Source organism: Eubalaena glacialis, chromosome 2, assembly GCF_028564815.1.
Source record: "Eubalaena glacialis isolate mEubGla1 chromosome 2, mEubGla1.1.hap2.+ XY, whole genome shotgun sequence".
Classification (NCBI taxonomy): Eukaryota; Metazoa; Chordata; class Mammalia; order Artiodactyla; family Balaenidae; genus Eubalaena; species Eubalaena glacialis.
Genome location: NC_083717.1, coordinates 193,859,959 through 193,878,167, shown reverse-complemented (window position 1 = coordinate 193,878,167; position 18,209 = coordinate 193,859,959). Strand labels below are relative to the sequence as shown.

Sequence of the window (18,209 nt, the reverse complement as noted above, 5' to 3'; positions counted from 1 at the left end):
TGGACGTCTCTCAGTGCTGTTCCTGGTGCAGTGAAGCCTCTCCAAGCTCTGGGCTGATGGTGTGGCCCTGTCACAAAGGGAACCGCGCACCCGGGCTTGGTCACTCTGCTGCATTCGGCTCCCGGGCTGCTCGAGGGGACGACAAGCGCGTCAGAATTCGTGTCCCTGGGCGTTCGTCCATCTCTATGGTCACCCCATTGAAAAAATGGATTTGGATCAGTTGGACCTGAATCCTAGAATTATTGCTGCAGTTAAGAAAGGTGTGTTTGCTGATGTTTATATAAAGTGGTTGTATAAAAGCATGAACGTACATATATACACACCTTATGTAGAACAGGTTTACAAGGTTGCCTGTCCGAGCCTTGGGGACCCTCTGGTTACTGACCCAGGACAGCCGGTGCTGATCAACGCCCTGATGCTGGAATGTGCCGCAGGTTTTTCAGTTGTGTGTGTGTGGTTAACTGAAAGGACTTCTTTTAAGTTAATTTCATTTTCATCAAAGCAGTACACACATAGTGTCTGAAAAGTGACACGGAACTACTTACCACTTAGGAGTCTTTTAGCAACTTTTTTGTATTTATATTTGGGTTGCTGACGAGTGAGCTTATGTTGCTGTGTGTGATTTGTCTGTGTTACGAGTCCTCACAGGCCTCCTGTTTTGGGGGTGAGGGCTGGCTGGTGCCCGTGTGCCCCTACTTCCTCCACACCTCCCCCCACAGTTGGAACACAGTTTGGGTCCCATTAGCCATCAGAGTTGTGACTGGGGACATAATGGCTGCCACTGAACCCGGGGTTATGACTGTTTCCTTTCTTGTACCATCTCTGGTTTTTCCCCCCAAAGTTAGTGGTTGCCTCCTTTTTTCATGCGCTGCATTTCCTCTGTACTTCTGATTATTCCCACGTCGCAGTAGGTCTGTCAGGCAGCGGTGGCTCTTTTCTAAATGCTCAAAGGGTTGGCCAGCCCACCGAGTCTGCTGGCATCTGGGCGCGTCCATCCCCAGGCGGCACTGGCTCCTCCGCAGCCCGGCTGGCGCCCTGCACCTCCCTCTGTTCTCCCTGTCTCCCGGGGTGTCTGTGAGGGATACTTCGACATCAGGTGCTTGTTAGCAGGTGACAGGGGCCCTGAGTGCACGCAGGGCTCGGCAGCAGCGTGCCGTCCTGCTCCTCCATCCTAAGGGCACATCAGTAGTTTTGTTTTCCCCTTTCATTCAGTCTTTTTTTTTAACTGAAGCATTCAGTGCATACGTATTTAAGGTAATTCCTGATAAATTTAGGTTTAACTCTCCCTTATTAAGCTGTGCTGTTCGTCCTATTATTTTGTGTTGTTTTTCTTTTATGCTTTCTCCTGGGTTGGTTGGATATATTTTTAGCGTATTTTTTTTTCTTTCTACTCCTTTGAAAGTAATATGCTTATCTAAGCTCAAAATTATTCATTTTCCTCATGAAACACCAGCTCCCTCGGGCTGTTCACCCTGTAACCCAGCCCTCCGCGATACTGCCGCCAGCATGCTGACTCTTCTTTTGTCTGTTCACCTCACTGGCCATCCCGTGGCCTGGTTCAGTGGATGTTCGTTTGGATCCCTTCCTGCGGCCTCTCCCTCGTGCATGGTTCCCCCGACTCGGCCCGGGCCCCTCCCAGGCTGTGCACACACAGACCTGTCTTGGGAGACGTGTCCGGGCGGGCGTGGGACCAGGCGGAGGCCGCTGCTCCCGGCACCAGGGAGAGGCCCAAGCATCCGGCTTCTGCAGCCAAGACGCGGGCCTCCCCAGGCCCCTCCCCTCCCGTCCCGTCCCGTCACGGTCACCCTCCGTCTGGGGGTCCCTGCAACTTCAGGGAGAGGTGGACTGGCCCCTGCCCGCCAGGTCCCCAGAACTGGAGGACACCTGCTGTCCGTGCTGTGTCGCCATGCGTTACTGTGTCTGACCTTGTCCTGTAATTGATTCTATACCTTCAGCCAAACTGAGGTCAGTAAAGGAGGTTCTGCATCTTTCTGGACCAGACCTGCAGAGGCTGACCCGCCTCTCCGGCCCCGACGTGCAGCGCTTGCTGCGGGCGGCCTCCTCACACCTGCGGGGAAGCAGCGTCTGCACAGGTGCCCGGTGCCCTGGGGTTTGGCTGGAGGAGCGGGGCGCGGGGGTGAGCCGGGGGGCCTCCTGGCCCGGGGGCATCCGCGCGGGGCTTCCTGCGGGGCTGGGCTCACCTGTCGTTTCCGCGCGCCCAGCCCTCCAGCTGCTCCGGCAGAAGTGCCAGCGCCTGAGCCTGGGCTGCCCCGTGCTGGACGGGCTCCTCCGCGGCGGGCTGCCCCTGGACGGCATCACCGAGCTGGCCGGACGCAGCTCCGCCGGGAAGACGCAGCTGGCGCTGCAGCTCTGCCTGGCCGTGCAGCTCCCGCGGCGACACGGAGGCCTGGGGGCCGGTGAGTGCGGCCACTTCGGGGGGCGGGCAGGGGTCCTGACCGGTCCCCTCGCGGGCACCTGCCATCGAGGCCAGAGGCTGCCCCTGGGGGCCGTTTTCCACGTTCCAGTCTCTGTCTTCACAACCGCTCTCAGGAGTGGGAGGGGGGCCAGGGGCCCCTTGGTGGGAGGGAAAGTGCAGAGCCCCGGGGCCTGGCCGAGGCGGAACAGAGCCGGCCTGGGGTGACTCCGTAAAGCGGCGTGTCCCCTGCAGAGGCCTGGCCCGCGGCCACTGTGACCGTGTTAAATGTGGGGCCTGAGGCACATTTTCCTGAGAAAGTGACTTCCCAAATCAGGTCTGAAAGCCCCAATTTTGAAAAGAATGGCCAAGCGGCTCTGGAGTTATTTTGGATCCTGCGCTTCAGAAAACGTGGAGCTCCTCCCTGCCGACCCTCAAATGCTGGGCCGCCTTCCCGCCAGCTTCTCAAAGCCCCTCTGTGGGCGGGCACCCCGCTCACCTGTACCAGTGAGACGCCCGACGGGGTGTGGGGCGAGGAGCTTCGAGGGCCGTTCGATTGGGTTTGGCTGTGAACCTTCTGTCCAGGCCTCTCCCAAGATGTGGAGGACACGGGCGCCGCGGCGTTGTGACGAGGGTCTCGGCCACGTCGGGGGCTCCCCAGGCAGCCCTGCCCCCGGGAATGGGCTGGAACGTGCCAGGGAAGGTTAGGGAGGCCCCAAGGGTCGGGAGCTCACCACTGACACGGTCAGACGGTGCTTCTCCTTCCATCTTGCATCTCTTTTCCAAGTTTGAAAGTCGTTGAAACAGAATCGGGTCAAAATGAAAGTTACACACTCACAAATAGGGCGCGCGGACGTGGTGTCGGTGCTTCTGCCTCTTTTCTGGGTCCCCTCCCCGGGGTGGTGCCGTGACCAGTACAGCGAGAGGAATGGTAGGTACCGCCGTGGCCCTGAGAGTCCTGGTGGGGCTCAGCCAGCACACCGCCAGATCACAGGCCTTTCTTATTTATTTTTGGCTGCGTTGGGTCTTCTTTGCTGCACGCGGGCTTTCTGCAGTTGTGGCGAGCAGGGGCTACTCTTTGTTGCGGTGCGCGGGCTTCTCATTGCAGTGGCTTCTCTTGTTGCGGAGCACGGGCTCTAGGCGCGCGGGCTTCAGTAGTTGTGGCGCACGGGCTCAGTAGTTGTCGTTCGCGGGCTCTAGAGCTCAGGCTCAGTAGTTGTGGCACACGGGCTTAGCTGCTCCGCGGCATGTGGGATCTTCCCGGACCAGGGCTCGAACCTGTGTCCCCTGCATTGGCAGGCGGATTCCTAACCACTGCGCCACCAGGGAAGTCCTGAGGCCTTTCTTCTTTATTTAACTCAGTGGTTTTCAGCATTTTCACAAAGCTGTGCACCCACCGCTACTATCTAGTTCCAGAACATTTCATCACCCCAAAAAGAAGCTCCATCCCTATGAGCAGTCACTCCCCACTCTCCCCTCCCCCAGCCCCTGGCAACCACCCATCTGCTTCCTGTCTCTATGGATTTGCCTGTTCTGCACATTTCAAATAAATGGGATCATGCAAATGTGCCCTTTCACCCAGCATAATGTCTTCAGGGTTCACCCACATTGGAGCATGTGTCGGTTCTTCATTCCTTTGTAGGGCTGAATAATGTTCCATCACGTGTACAGACCACAACTTAGCTACCCGTTCATCCGCTGACGGTCATGTGGGTTGTTCACACCTTTTGTTCGTGCGTGGCTTTCGGTGGACACCTAGGAGTGGGATTGCTGGGTCGTATGGTAGCTGCGTGTTTCGCTCTTTGCGGAACTGCCAGACTGTTCTCAGCGGTGGCTACACCGTTTTCCTTCCCATCAACGATGTAGGAGGTTCCGGTCCCTCCGCGTCTGAGCCGCCGCTGGTCCTTCTGGTGCCCGTGTGGGTGGTTTCTCACTGTGGCGCTGACGGCGTTCCCCTCGTGACGCGTGATGTTGACCATCTCTTCACGTGCTGCTGCTCACTCGTGTGTTTTTGGAGAAATGTCTCTTCCAATCTCCTGCCCGTTTAAAAGCTTGGATTATTTGTCTGTGGAGTTGCAGGAGATCTTTATATAATCTGGATACTAAACTCATCAGATAAACAATTTGCAGTATCTTCTCTATTAAGTTCTCTTCTCTCTCTCTTGTTGGTGTCCTTTAAAGCACAGTTTTTCACTTTGATGATGTCCAATTTGTTTCTTGCTTGTGCTTTTGGTGTCACATCTAAGGATCCACTGCCTAATCCAAGGTCATAAGATTTACCCCCGTGTTTTCTTCTAAGAGTTTTATGGTTTGGGCTCTCATATTTGATCCATTGTGATTTAGTTTTCCTATATGGTATGAGGTAAGGGTCTAATTTCATCCTTTTGCATGTGGGTGTCTCTGTCCCAGCGCCCCGTTTGTTAAAAAGACTACTCTTTCCCCACTGAATTGTCCTGGGGCCTTTGTTGAGAATTGGTGGCCCCTGGTTCTTTTCAGCGCAGGACACCGGGGGTACCTTCTGGTGGGGATTCCAGGCCCCTGGTGATGCATCGCCTGTGTTTTGTTTACTGGCTTTTCCAGGCGCAGCAAAGACAGTTACCACCAGGTAGCCCAGAACCGTAGGAGGAGCCTTGACAGTGCAATTGAGGCAACATCCGCCCAGCAGGGCCTGGGAGGGGCATCTCCCTGTGTCTGCAGGAGTGGGCGTTTCCGAAAGCCAGGAGCCCCTACAGTTCCCCTCGCTCCCACTCGGACAGCCCAGGGCGGGCAGACCCACAGGGTGCAGTTCCGGCGGCGAGGGGCCTGCGGTGAGAGGTGGGCGCCAGCCGGCCCCTGTGCCGGGTCGGAGGGGCAGACCCACGAGAGGCAGTGCAGGAAGGAGGGCCTTTGGGGGGCGGCCTCGGGCCCCCCGCTGCTCACTGCCCCGCGGCTTCCCAGGGGCCGTGTACGTGTGCACAGAGGACGCCTTCCCCAGCCGGCGTCTGCAGCAGCTCATCGCTCAGCAGCAGCGCCTGCGGACAGACGTCCCAGGGGACGTGGTCAGGAAAATCCAGTTTGGCCACCAGATCTTCATTGAGCACGCAGCCGACGTGGTAAGCGTCTGAGGGGAAGTCGGCCACGCGGGCGGGTCACGCGCACGACCCGCAAGGCCAGGCCCCGGTGCCCGCCTGCGGCGCGTCGTGTGCGGGGGGCCGTGTGCTCCGCTCAGGCCGGCGCTACTCGTTACCTGGACGCAGGCTGAACTGGGCGTCCAGTGTGTTTCTGGCAGCCTTACCCCCAAGGGAAGAGCGGGTAAGGAGGGGCGCCTGACACGCCACCTCCTGCCCCCTAGAGGAGGCCCCAACCGGGCAAGGGCCTCCTGCGGCTGTTCACCCGGCCGCAGAGGGGACCGCGGCCCAGAGGACGGGACCAGCCGTCCAGGCCACTGGCCCGGCAGCAGCCGTGGTGTGGGGTTGTACCTCTGCCTCTGAAGGAGGGGAAAGTCCCCTTGTCGAGCCCCCTCCCCCACCCAGATTGCTGAGCGCGCCTGGCTGGGCCACTGGGGCGACACCACACCTGGAAGCCGTCCCCGGGTCACGAGCCCTCCCCATGGGCAGACAGCGGTGGGAACACAGAGGGCAGTGGCCCCTGGGGAGGGGGCAGGGGGCAGGCAGGGGGCAGGCAGGTGGCAGGGGAGCAGCCAGCTGAGGTCATTGTTTGGGGCTGAATAATGAAGCAAAGACTTCAGAAGGGAGATGGGAGACGCAGCACAGACCAGTGCACCGAACACAAGTGCGCAGAGCCACCCACCCGGGCCCTTCCCCCATTTAAGAACTGCTATAAAAAGAATTTCCAGTAAAGGATGAACTGTATAAACTTTTAATTTTTAAAAATTTTACAGTAAAATACATGATCACACATAGCGCGGGGAAGTGACACGATGAGCGGTGGCACGCGAGCCCGGGCTGGTTCAGGGCACGGGCGGCCCGGGGTGGACCGGCGGCAGGTGGCCGTCCCCTAGGGGCCCAGCGCGGCCGTGGCTTTGCGGGTGATTAGCGTGATAGGGCTGAGGGCATGGACGCAGGAGAAGGCGAGGTCAGCGTTACAGGCTCCCGCTCCAGGCCCTCCAGCCTCGCGACCGTCCCCTGGCTGTCACAGGGCCCTCTGGACGCACACAGGCAGCACGTCCTCATCCTCGTGGTGCATCCTCACTGCGAAACGTGCCAGTGGGTCAGGGCCAGGCCAGCCGAGACCCGGGGGGGGGGGGGGGGGCATTCCTAAGTTCCGTTTCGGGAGCAGCTCTGGTTGGAGGAGGCCCCCGGCCCCTCGCTGGTGTCTGCCCAGCGACTGGGGGGCCCTGCCCGGGGGGAGGCCGGAGGTGCGGACCGGGGCCTGATGCTGCTGCACAAACAGAGCCTCAGGGCCCCAGGCTTCCTCCCGGGGGACGGGGTCTCCAAGCTAGGCCCCTCTTGGAGTCCTGACCCTGCAGCAGGCGGGAGCAGCCCTGCCCCCGCCCCCCCCCCCCCGGTGCCCCAGCGCTGCCTGCGGTGACGGGAAGGGGTGCAGGACTCACATTAAGGCTGGCGTCCTCCAGGCCGCTGCTGCTGCTGTCATTTTCCACAGAGAGAGGCTCTGCTGGAGACACCCTGGAGAGTTAACAAGCACAGAGTCGAATTTCATCCCAGACACCCGACAGCTCTCAGGAGTGCCTGACGGGATGGCCAGTGTGTGGCCACCGGGCACCGGGGCCGAGTCCAGGCGGGCAGCCAGGCGGCCCCAAGGGACAGGGCTGCCCCAAGCACAGCGCGCAGGGCCTTGGGGGGCAGGTGGGGCTGGCCTGGGGGGCACCTGAGGCCCCACGCCGGCCCGGTCGGCGTCCTAGCGCACAGCCTGGGCACGGCCCAGGGGTCTTCACGTGGGAGGCGACGCTGGTTGCAGGACAGACTCAGGTCCCCGCACACCTGCTTCCTCCCTCCACTGGGTGGGGCTGGGCAGGCCTGGTGACCGTGGTGGCCCGGGCGGTCGGTGCCCAGCACGGGGCCACTGAAGGGGAGGGGCCTGGCCACTGTGATGGCCCAGGGCGGGGCGTGGTGAGGGGTCCCCCGCGCGGGTGGTGACAGCCACCTCCCCTCGACTTCCAGGACACCCTGCTGGAGTGTGTGCGTAAGAAGGTGCCTGTGCTGCTGTCGCGGGGCATGGCCCGCCTGGTGGTCATCGACTCCGTGGCAGCCCCGTTCCGTTGCGAGTTCGACCAGGCGTCCTCGGCCCTCAGGGCCCGGCGTCTGCAGGCGCTGGGGGCCGAGCTGCGCCGGCTGAGCTGCACCTTCCGGAGCCCCGTGCTGTGCGTCAACCAGGTGGGCCCCCCTCCGCCCCCGGGGAGGGCGAGGCCAGGGGGGCCGGGCGGGGGCCGGGTCCTCACCGCCGCTGACCCCGATCTGGACCCTCCAGGTGACGGAATCCGCGGAGGAGCGGGGTGCGGCAGCCGGGCCGCCGGGGTGAGTGGGGCGCCCGAGGGCAGGGGTGGTGGGACCCGCGGTTCCACACACAGCACAGGACAGTCGGCTGTTTTCTGTCTCAGTGTCGTGGGAGAGCGGGTGTCTCCGGCCCTGGGAATAACCTGGTCCAACCAGCTCCTGGTGAGGCTGATGGCCGACCGGCAGCGCCCTGAGGAGGCCGCCTCCGCCCCGCCCCGCCGCACCCTGAGGGTGGTCTCCGCCCCCCACCTGCCGCCCTCGTCCTGTTCCTACACGGTCACCGCTGAGGGTGTGCGGGGACGCCTGGAACCGAGTCCTGCTGACATGTCGCCCTCCCCCTGGTTAGGGTCCCCTCAGGTACCAGGGGCTGCGGGAAGCGCCCAGCATCCATAGCCCCCCCCCCAGCCGCCGGCTGCTGCAGCAGCTTCCTCCACCCCGGGCCCACGTTAGCTCCCGCCCGGATGCAGGCCCCCGGGCCCCGGCCCGACCCCGCAAGGCTGCGCATCCCCTTCCCAAAGCTCCCAACACCCACGCCTTGGGCCACAGCAGGCCGAGGTCAGATGAGCGCCCACTGGCCCTCCTCACCCCGTGGTCGGGCTGTCGGCTCCTGGCCGCCAGCACACCCCCCGGCCCCGGTCTGGCACAGGGTGGAGAACACACGGCAGGCCAGGCCGCAGGGTCCAGGAGCGGCATCGGGGCAGGGAGATGTGCCTTGTGCGCTGCCCCTGCCACCAGCCCCAGCGGGCGCAAGCAGCCGCCGCGCCGGCTTGGCCCATCGGCCGGGAAACCCGTTCTGGGCAGACGAGAACTATTCTAAAAGGAGAGCACATCCCGCTGTGCCCTCAGTGCCTCCTCCAAGGCTGGCCACGGTGGCCAGGACCTCAGCCCTGGCCTGGGGGGGCGTCCACTCTGACAGGGCGCTCCTGCACCGTGTGCATAGAACTCGGGACCTCCCATAGGCCAGGGTCCTGCTGCATCTGGCCACAAACGCCAGAATCTGAGCATCTGGTCGTGGCAGCACAAGGCCCCACGGTCACCAAGGGACGTGACTGCCCAGTTCCAGCAGGGCTGCGCCACCTTCACCCCCATCATCACCCTGCCTCTGCCCCCTCCCCACTGCTGCCCGGCACAGAGCAGCCCCGGCTGGACAGACATGCCAGTGAAGGCACCTGCAGCCCCTGGACCCTCACCAGCGCTTGCTCTTTGCCAGGCACTGTCCTAAGGACTCATACACGTGACATCTGTCCTCACAGCCCTGGGGTGGCCCTGTCACTCCACTTTCAGTGCCGTGGCCACCCTCCCACAGCTCCAGGAGCTAGACACTGGTCCCAGGCTCCCACGGGCTCACGGGTGGGGCGGTAAATCCCTGTCACGGGGCACATGCTCTGTGCACGTCATTCTAGGACGGGATGATCCATTTACAATTTTCATCATGTTTTCAAAGTAGTCTGTGACCCTAAAAAGATTGGGTGCCTAATGTTAAACAGGAAAAGGTTCTTTTAGGGTTGGAGTTTTACAAAAGAGCCTTTCCACAAACGTACAGGGACTTTACAACAGGAAATAAAACTTTTATTTTTGTAAGTAAATATAAACAGTTCCACATGATTTCCTAGGCCAGTCACACCAACAGTGAGAAAAGAAAACTATTGCTCCAAGACAGAAGGTATGTTTCATGGCCACCCCCCTGCAGAGGTGCAGACCGGCACAAGCGCACCCACGTTCGGCCTCTGGGCAGCCGCACCTGCCCACCAGGCAGACAGGCCGTCCTGGGGGTGCTCACCCACCAAGGGCCATAGGACTTTGCAGTGGGGTTTTCTCTCTGTGTCTCAGAAACACCAAGTCCCAAAGGAGTGTCCACCCTACCTCTCCCTGGCCTCAGCCAATCCCATCCCCCAGAGCACGCCCCACGGACAATCGGACGGTCCTCACAGGCCTGTGACCCCCGAGGGGTAGCGCCACACCACTGTATAAACCACCTGAGTCCTCCTGTCGTGCTGGAGAACTAAGTGGAAACTGTGCACATGTCTTTATGCATCAGCCTGATTACATGGAGGAGGCATCTGCAGGACGATGCTCGCTTAGCTCATTTGAACTTCACCTTTGGTTGGTGCTATCCAGTGCTGCTTTAGTTTCCAGATATCCCATGATTACACAGTACAGTGTTCAAACATATCAAAAGTTGGCCTCGTACAGATGTAACATGCCTTCCCCAGAACATTCTATGAAGTTATAACAATGAGTGCTACAAACTAAACTCTGAATCCTTAGCAATACTTATACTTTACTGTAAAGACAACAACTAATTACATGATATCCCTAGCAGCCTTCTGACCAAACAAATAATAGGAACTTTTTTTAAGTTTCAGAAAATAACTCTGAACCCCTGCAGCATGGGAATGGCCTCTCCCCCTGGGGAGGAGCAGGAGGGTCAGGAGGCCCAGCTCTCCACGACCTCTGCCCTCAGACACTCACGTCGACCCTCAGCCCCTCCACTGCCCGTCCGTCCTCTGGCCAGGGGAGTCTAACTTGATAGAAACAGTGTAGAAATGGGTGCTGGCCCCCTAGGGTCCCCTCACCAGGAAAGGAAGAGGGAGGGCTGGACTCCCCCCCCCCCCCCCCCCGCCAACTGCTCTGAGAATGTTAAAATCCTGACTACCAGACTGGAAGTAGGTTACAACCTGGCTTCTCTCTATTTTGATACAAGTTCAAAAATCAGAAACTGCTGACTCCCAGGTAGCATCCCCTCTGAGACACGAAGGCTTTTACAACCCAGCTTCAAGAAGGCCCTCGAGCCTCTCTTACACCAAATGCTGTCTCCATGTGGCCTTACAGAGGCCACCACAACCCTCGGGGAACCAGGGCCAGAGGGCTCAAAGCCAGACAAGGTTCAACTAAGGCCCCTGCAAAGAAGGTCTCTTTTCACCAACTGGAAGCTTAAAATTAAATTCTATTCTCAGCCCCATGTTTATTCTTTCTAAATGCCCTTTGTTTTTCCAGAGACAACTGTCACTAAGGGAAACCGAGTGGGTTTCAGGTGTCCTGTATCAGCTCTGTGGCTGGGAGAAAACGTCAATGTAGTGGAAGGAGGAGCCAGGACAGCTTGGTCCCCCTCCTGGTTCTGATGTGACACAGACACATCACCCCCACTGCACCTAAACGTGAACCTGAAAGGGCCACAGTGCCCACATGGGGGGGACGCAGCTCTGCTCTTTTTTCCAGTGGTTTCTTACAACCCATCAAATTTTTTTAAACACCTCTAGAGAGCATTTTGAAAGTTCCTGATCCATTGGAAGCTGCAAAACCTAAGTGGAGTCAGGAGCTGAGGAAAGGAGTGTGGCCAGAGGAGACAAGCTGCAGGAGACCGGTCAGCCTCAGGGCCCCCAACACCGGGCTGGGGTGCCTGCCTCTCAGGGGACACAGCAGCTCTCACCAACACAAGCACCGATGCCCTGAGGTGATCCACTACTGAATTATAGGAACTTTTAAACAAAGCTTAAAGTCTAGCCTTGCTGTACCGAAACCCCAGGATGCTGCTGCCTCTAGCCCTCAGCCCGAGGTCCACACTGGGGGTGAAGGACACGTGCAGTCCAAGGGCACCCCACAGTGAGCCCCCCCCAGTCCCCACAGGGAGCCCAGGGAGCACGTAGCACCCCAGCCCAGTGCAACTGTTGAGGAAAAGGTGGCTGGAAGCGCCTTTGCTCAGTGACACCACCCATATAACATTAAGGTAAACTAGAAACTAACCCTGACAACATTTCACAAGGATGCTCACAGCTTTCCAGATCCTCTTTCAAACCTCATCAGCAGGGATGTCCCCTTGCACAGTTGGCGTCATCTGGAATTACACCTTCTTAACCTACCAGCTAGTCTCACGGATTCCCTTAAGGAATAACGTCTCAGGATGGGTTTGAAAATGTATCTGTCAAGACTTCCCTGGTGGCGCAGTGGTTAAGAATCCGCCTGCCAGTGCAGGGGACACGGGTTCGAGCCCTGGTCTGGGAAGATCCCACATGCCGCGGAGCAACTAAGCCCGTGCACCACAACTACTGAGCCTGTGCTCTGGAGCCCGCGAGCCATGACTACTGAGCCCGTGAGCCACAACTACTGAAGCCTGCACACTTAGGGCCCGTGCTCTGCAACAAGAGAAGCCACCGCAATAAGAAGCCCGCGCACCGCAACAAAGAGTAGCCCCCGCTCGCCACAACTAGAGAAAAGCCCGCGCGCGGCAACGAAGACCCAACGCAGCCAAAATAAATAAATTTACAAAAAAGAAAAAAAAAGAAAAGAAAATGTATCTGTCAGAACCCACCCTGTGTTACTTAACGCTACAAAGAAAAGCTTTTTAAAAGGAAAACATGCATCTCCGTGTGCTTAGTGTACAGAGGGCAGGAGGGGGGGAAAAGGGCTCCAAAGGGGCTGAGATGCAGACCAGGAGGGGTGCAGGCCTCCCTGCAGCTACCCCGTCTCCCCCGCTCCCTAATCCCAGCATCGCTGCCACAGGTCACTGGATTCCTATTCTCAAAGGATGTAGTTTAAGGTTCCAGTCTTAATGCACAGCCTTAACACAGTACTACAATTGAAAGCAGATTTCGGTGCTGGGGCCGGTGTCCACGAGCAGCGGCCCATCCCGAGCGCGCTGAGCCGGCTCCACACCTGGCCGGGTCCCACCGTCGGGCTTTGGCAGCTCTTGGGCACTAGGGCTGCAGACCGCTTAACAGAATTCGGGGCAAACCTCCAGCAGGTGGTGGAGGTCATCATCCAGGAAAGGAGGCGACCCCAGGGCCGCCCTGCAGTGGGGAGGGGCCTGGCCAAGCTTTGAGAGTCTCAGCGCTCGTTAGCCTTGGGGGTTAATCTAGCTCTGCCTCGACCCGTGGGGGCCAGGTCGGCGTGGCTGGCACTCAGAGCTCTGGAGTCTGCCAGACAATTATTTCGTTCCTGCGTGAAAAAACAAATGGAAGAATTATTCTCAACCAGTACCTCACATGACGCCAGCTCCCAGTGGTCTCGGCACTAACAACAGCTGCACGACTCACACCAACACACCAGAGCCCTGATGCTCAGATGTGCGTGTGCAAAACACAAGAAAGGGGAGCAAGAGGGCTATGTTAGCTCCAGACCTTTTAAAAACAGAAGTAGTTTCTTCTACTGTCATCATCAGGAGCGCATCCTCCCAGCACCTGCAGCTTTTACACTAGAGGCCCGATGACAGCATCCTGGGAGCAGCCGCCCCCGCAGCGTGCTGGGGGTGAGGAGGAAGCTCAGCACACCTGCCGGCCCGTCACCGTCCCTGTACGTCACACAGTTTACCGGTGGGACTGAGGTGACTGGGAAAGCTGCTGCATCAACAGGTGTGGTGACCAGGACACCTGGTCCCGGTGGACAGCAGCTAGGTCACAGAAGGGGACAGAGGCCTGGGCGCACCCAACAGTCACACATGGAAAATAAAAAGGCCATTTGTAATGGAGAACAGGATGCCAACAGTTTTAAGTGCAAAGGTGACCGGTCTGTGCGAGACTTGGACAGGTGACAAAGTGCTAAAGATTGTTGTGTCAAAGTGACTGTACTTAGTGAAGTTTTGAATAGTTTTAAAACACTGAACGGCTTAGCTAGACATTATATTAGTTATAAACTACTAGAAGCGAAAATCATACAAATTAATAATACAAATTAACAACTGGTCAAGTTTTGATATTACTTTATCAGAATATTTAATTTTTAATTGTCAAAATATTTGTAAAGATCATTAATTCATATACTAAGAATGTTCACAACATTCCCATAATTCAGATGGTTAAGTTCATGCCGACTGTGAAAGTTATCATTTATGATGTCTATTTGTCTTGAATCAGAAATACTAAAATGTTCACAGGCTCTGCTGAAATGGCAGCAGTGATGAGGAAAGGTCCAGCCAACATGTAAAGGATGTTAAGTGGGGCAGGGCTCCTTACTTGGAAATGGTCTTCGGCCACCGTGCCACCCACGTTAAGGACATTCAGAGAACTGGCACGCTTCATGCTGCACCCAGGACGGCGGACATGCAAGGACAAACCATCAGCACATCAGTCAACCAGGAGCAGGGAGCACAGCAAAGCCACCCCTCCAAAGCCTCTGTCACCATGGGGGCCTGGGACTGTCCCTAACGGAGAGGAGGCCTTTATCTCACCCAGACTGGGATACCCACCCAACTCTTTACACGGACATCCCAGATCTACTCTACTGCACCCAGCACAAAAAAGCGCAGTTTCTCTGCGTCTTTCTCAGCAAAAAGTTTATCTTCGAGCCCCATACAGAAAGCCAGTGTCGCTGCAGTTTCACCTGTTAAAACCTGGCTCCTATAGGAGCCGAGAGGCTCTGCCAATGCCACCCACTGACTTCGGCGTGGGAGCCCGAGGAGCCTCCTGAGATGAGTTTCAGGAAGGGAACCTCAATGACTCCCGTAAACCTCACCCCTAAGTGACCGTGTCAGAGACTTTCCTGGTGGCACAGTGGGTAAGACTCCGCACTCCCAATGCAGGGGGCCCAGGTTCCATCCCTGGTCGGGGAACTAGATCCCACATGCATGCCGCAACTAAGGAGCCCACCGGCCACAACTAAGACCCAGCGCAACCAAATAAATAAATAAATATTAATAGAGAGAGAGAGAGAGACCCTCAAAGCTCACTATTAAGACCAAATGCATAAATATATTCTGTATTTTGTAGATTTTTCTATATTAAAACGAGGAAAGGGCTTCCCTGGTGGCGCAGTGGTTGAGAATCTGCCTGCCAATGCAGGGGACACGGGTTCGAGCCCTGGTCTGGGAAGATCCCACATGCCGCAGAGCAACTGGGCCCGTGAGCCACAATTACTGAGCCTGCGCGTCTGGAGCCTGTGCTCCGCAACAAGGGAGGCCGCGATAGTGAGAGGCCCGCGCACCGCGATGAAGAGTGGCCCCCGCTTGCCGCAACTAGAGAAAGCCCTCGCACAGAAACGAACACCCAACACAGCCATAAATAATAAATAAATAAATAAATTAAAAAAAACAAAAACAAAAACTAGGAAAAAATAATCTTTTATTAGTAAAATAAACTCTAAGGCTAGTATTTCTCTGCTCAGAAACCAAAATTTAAAACATATTTCATGGCTTTACATTTACAAAAAATATCGTGATTTATATATATATATTTACTTTTTTCTCCCGTTTGACACCTTTAAAATACTTAATAAAATATGTTACAAATTACCTATAATCTAAACTTAAATTACAGATAGTCGTAAAATTACTGTAATTGCTTACTGCCACCACGGATGACCTCAAACAGAAAGCCACCTTCTCTTTTAAAGCTAAAAGAACCAATATGAAGGGTTATTTTTAAATGTTTATAATAGGATCAGTAATTCTGAATTTGAACTACTATGACATCAACAGTGACCACTATTATTTACAAGCTGAGTGCATGGCTGCAAGGGTGACGCACAGGTGTGAAGGCCGAGCACAACCAGACACAGACACACACACGCACACCAGCTGCAGGGACCAAAGGCCCAGGTGATGGACGCACGGCCGCCAGCGCCACAGGCACAGTGCCAGGCAAACAGCAGGCACTTACTGAGTTTTCACTAAACAAACTACACCAAAAGCAAAACCTTAACTGACTTATCCCCAAGTATTATAAAACTCACTCCCCAAACTTCCCACCTAGGACAAGACAAAAGCATCCCAATGAACCCCACACAAGGGTTGCTAGAGCTCTGGACAGGTTTTCCTCTATCCAGAACCACTAAAGAACAAAGGATAAAATCAAACCAAATCACCAGTGAATTATATTCTGCCATATTTAATTATTCTATTACTTAATTGGCCAGCTACCTTTTCCTAAGAAAGGTACACACACTTTGTCCTCCAACTTCCTTTTCTTTACAAGGTGAAGTGAAAGAACAACTTGCCCCATCAGTGACTCTTCGGAATCGCACCCTCACTCTTACTGAAGCCCGCGGCGCCCAGACCATCAAGCAGTCCAGTGCTTCCCTGGAGCTGTGCCCACTGCAGGCTGCAGACCCTGATCCCGGGGCACCCACTTCAGTGATTCTCACAACGTGGCCCACCCAGCAGCGCTGGCGCTACCCGGGAACTTGCTAGAAAGGCAAATTCGCCCCTCCCCCCCCCCCCCCCCCCCACTGCATCAGAAACGCAGGGGTGGGCCTTGCGGTCTGTTTTAGGAACCCTCCAGGAGACGCTGCGGCATGCTCCAGTTGGAGAGCCACTGGTCTAGTTAATAAAGATTGCTGCTCTTACCTGGAAAGATTACTTTGTTTCATGCATTTGATGGGATAAACTTTCTAAATTATTTAGTCTTTCAAAAAGTTTAGTAAGATATCAACCCAGATAACATCACAGAGGAAAACTGTTAAGATATGCAAGTGTGTGGGTCTACTTTTCATCAGGTCAGACTGGCAAAGCGCTCCTAGCGCCATGAACATCCGTACTGGGGAGCGTCCACACACGTGGCGTCACGGGAAGGACAGAAAGACGTGAAGGAGAAACTGTGAGCTCTGCCGCGTCCAGGACTCGGTGCCAGAGTTGGACGCTGCCCTGAAGAGCTCCGAGACATCCAGAACCCCAGGCCACAGTGCGCCTGCCCTGGCGGAACCGGCCGACGGCCTGTACGGCACAGAGCGCGTGACAGGCCCTCACTTCACGCGTCAGACCGGCCGAAGGATCAGGACCGGGGCTCAGCAGCGCCCAGCAATCTGCTCAGCCCCTCACCACGCTGTGAGAGGGGCAGACAGCACCCTATCACTTTAGCTCTGGAAACCAAACAAGGGCACTTTAGGACCCACTTCCCTAAGGCAGCGCGCACATGCCTCCTCCCAGGCAGGACCGACGCCCTGCGCGCCCGCAGAAGCCCCCACTGGCTTCCAACACCGCAGCTTCCGGCGGTTTCACACCAGGCATCGGCGGAGCGCGGGAAACTCCCTCTGCAGATTGTAGACATTTCTGAGAAGAGGGCAATGGCAGCATATAAACATCCAACTGCTCCTCTTGCCTCCAAAGCCATCGGGAAGCAAGTCCCTCCACCAGCAGAGATGCGGAGGCAGAGCTAAGGGCAAGCCCAGCCCCCTCTCCCCACAGGTGCGGGTGAGGCGCAGACCAGAGAGCCGGGCTGGGCGACCCCAGGGGTCTCGGGAGTCAGGCCCCAACTGATGACAAGAGGAATGAGACGGGACATGTCTTACAGACAGCGAAGCGCACAACTGTAAAAGCACCTACCTTTATATTCCCAGACGTTACCCAAAGGAACTCGGTCTCAGTCCTGAGACGTTAGAATTCTTACAGAACTTAAAGTGAAATACTTTAAAACAGTCATACTAAGAATCAACCTTTACAAAATAGGTACCGTTTTAGGGAGGTTGAGTTTCACAGAACAGCTGACAATACAATACAGTGCTTCTGTGAGAAACGCATCCAAAAACAGGAAGCTGTTTACACCAGAAATAACCCAGAAACCAGGACAATTTGTTAACACTAACAGAGAAGGACAAAGAACCCTTCCTCTGACGAACCTTATAAAAAGCAAGGTATCTTAGAATCAAATTCCTTTGATAACTTAAAGGTTATTGTTCAAAAGACCCTAAAAGACTCATGACTGAAGAGACCCTTTTCTAAACACGTGCAAAACCTAAGGGTTTTAAATCTCCTAAAGAAACTCCTGTAACGAAAGTCTTCAAATTGTGATCCTTCTATTTAACCATTTTTCTTCCTATAGTAACACCTGTATGACGAGAGTTAACATAGTCATAGCTGGCATTTTTTAAAAGATTAAAACTAACTTTAAAGGATTTAAGCTAATGCTGGTTTTAAAAATGAATAATGCATACTTAGAGAAAACAATATGCTCAATATTTTAATATTAAATTCTTAACTTTTCACTGCTAAAGCTTTCTTTGAACATGTAACAAAATCAAAGAATTCCATAAATTTCTTTCAAAGGCTTCAGCTCTTTTAGCCTCTAAACAGGAAATTTCACAATTTTTTCTCAACCTATCCTGGGAAAAAGTCGGATTGCAGCTACTAACCCTCTCCACTGCGACTGTGTGGGAAGCAGGCGGGAATGCAGCTCTGAGGTCTGCGGGCGAGAAGGGCGGGCGGGGGCCGGCGATAGTTACCCAGGGTCCTTTGGCTCACTGTCTCGTGAACCTCCTCCCTTCAGCTTCCTAACCAGCTTCTCGCTGCTGCGTCTAATTGAAGCCCGGAGTTTGCTAAAGGAACCACTGCGTTTTAAAGATCCAGTGCCATCCTGAAAAAAACGTGAACAAATGTGAAGCGCCAGATGGTTCTCCCTCCCAACCCGCAAGAGACAAAG

The 18,209-nt window shown here is 55.9% G+C and overlaps 2 protein-coding genes across 10 annotated transcripts in view; one reads left to right on the top strand and one right to left on the bottom strand.

The window, feature by feature from the left end:
* Positions 1-190: 190 nt before the first annotated feature.
* XRCC3 (X-ray repair cross complementing 3) lies at positions 191-8,189 on the top strand. The gene is given in 8 exon segments (XM_061181342.1): positions 191-260; positions 1,956-2,093; positions 2,223-2,417; positions 5,351-5,505; positions 7,534-7,746; positions 7,841-7,887; positions 7,971-8,158; positions 8,161-8,189. Coding segments are annotated over 8 exon segments (1,020 nt in total). The 5' UTR covers positions 191-205.
* The window catches only part of KLC1 (kinesin light chain 1), a 66,427-nt gene continuing 54,473 nt past the window's right edge, over positions 6,256-18,209 (bottom strand). For 2 of the 9 annotated variants that reach the window (XR_009699453.1, XR_009699454.1), the window contains exons 14-17: positions 18,013-18,143; positions 13,815-13,881; positions 12,520-12,801; positions 6,966-7,038 (exon numbers count right to left, since the gene is read on the bottom strand). Coding sequence is in view for 5 of the 9 variants with exons in the window: in XM_061181327.1 (XP_061037310.1) it covers positions 13,698-13,881; positions 18,013-18,143 (315 nt within the window). In the remaining 4 variants the exon portion in view is untranslated. Of the gene's footprint in view, positions 6,604-6,965; positions 7,039-12,519; positions 12,802-13,640; positions 13,882-18,012; positions 18,144-18,209 lie in introns of those variants that run through there. The other 7 variants (XM_061181326.1, XM_061181328.1, XM_061181331.1 and 4 more) reach the window with 5 other exon arrangements.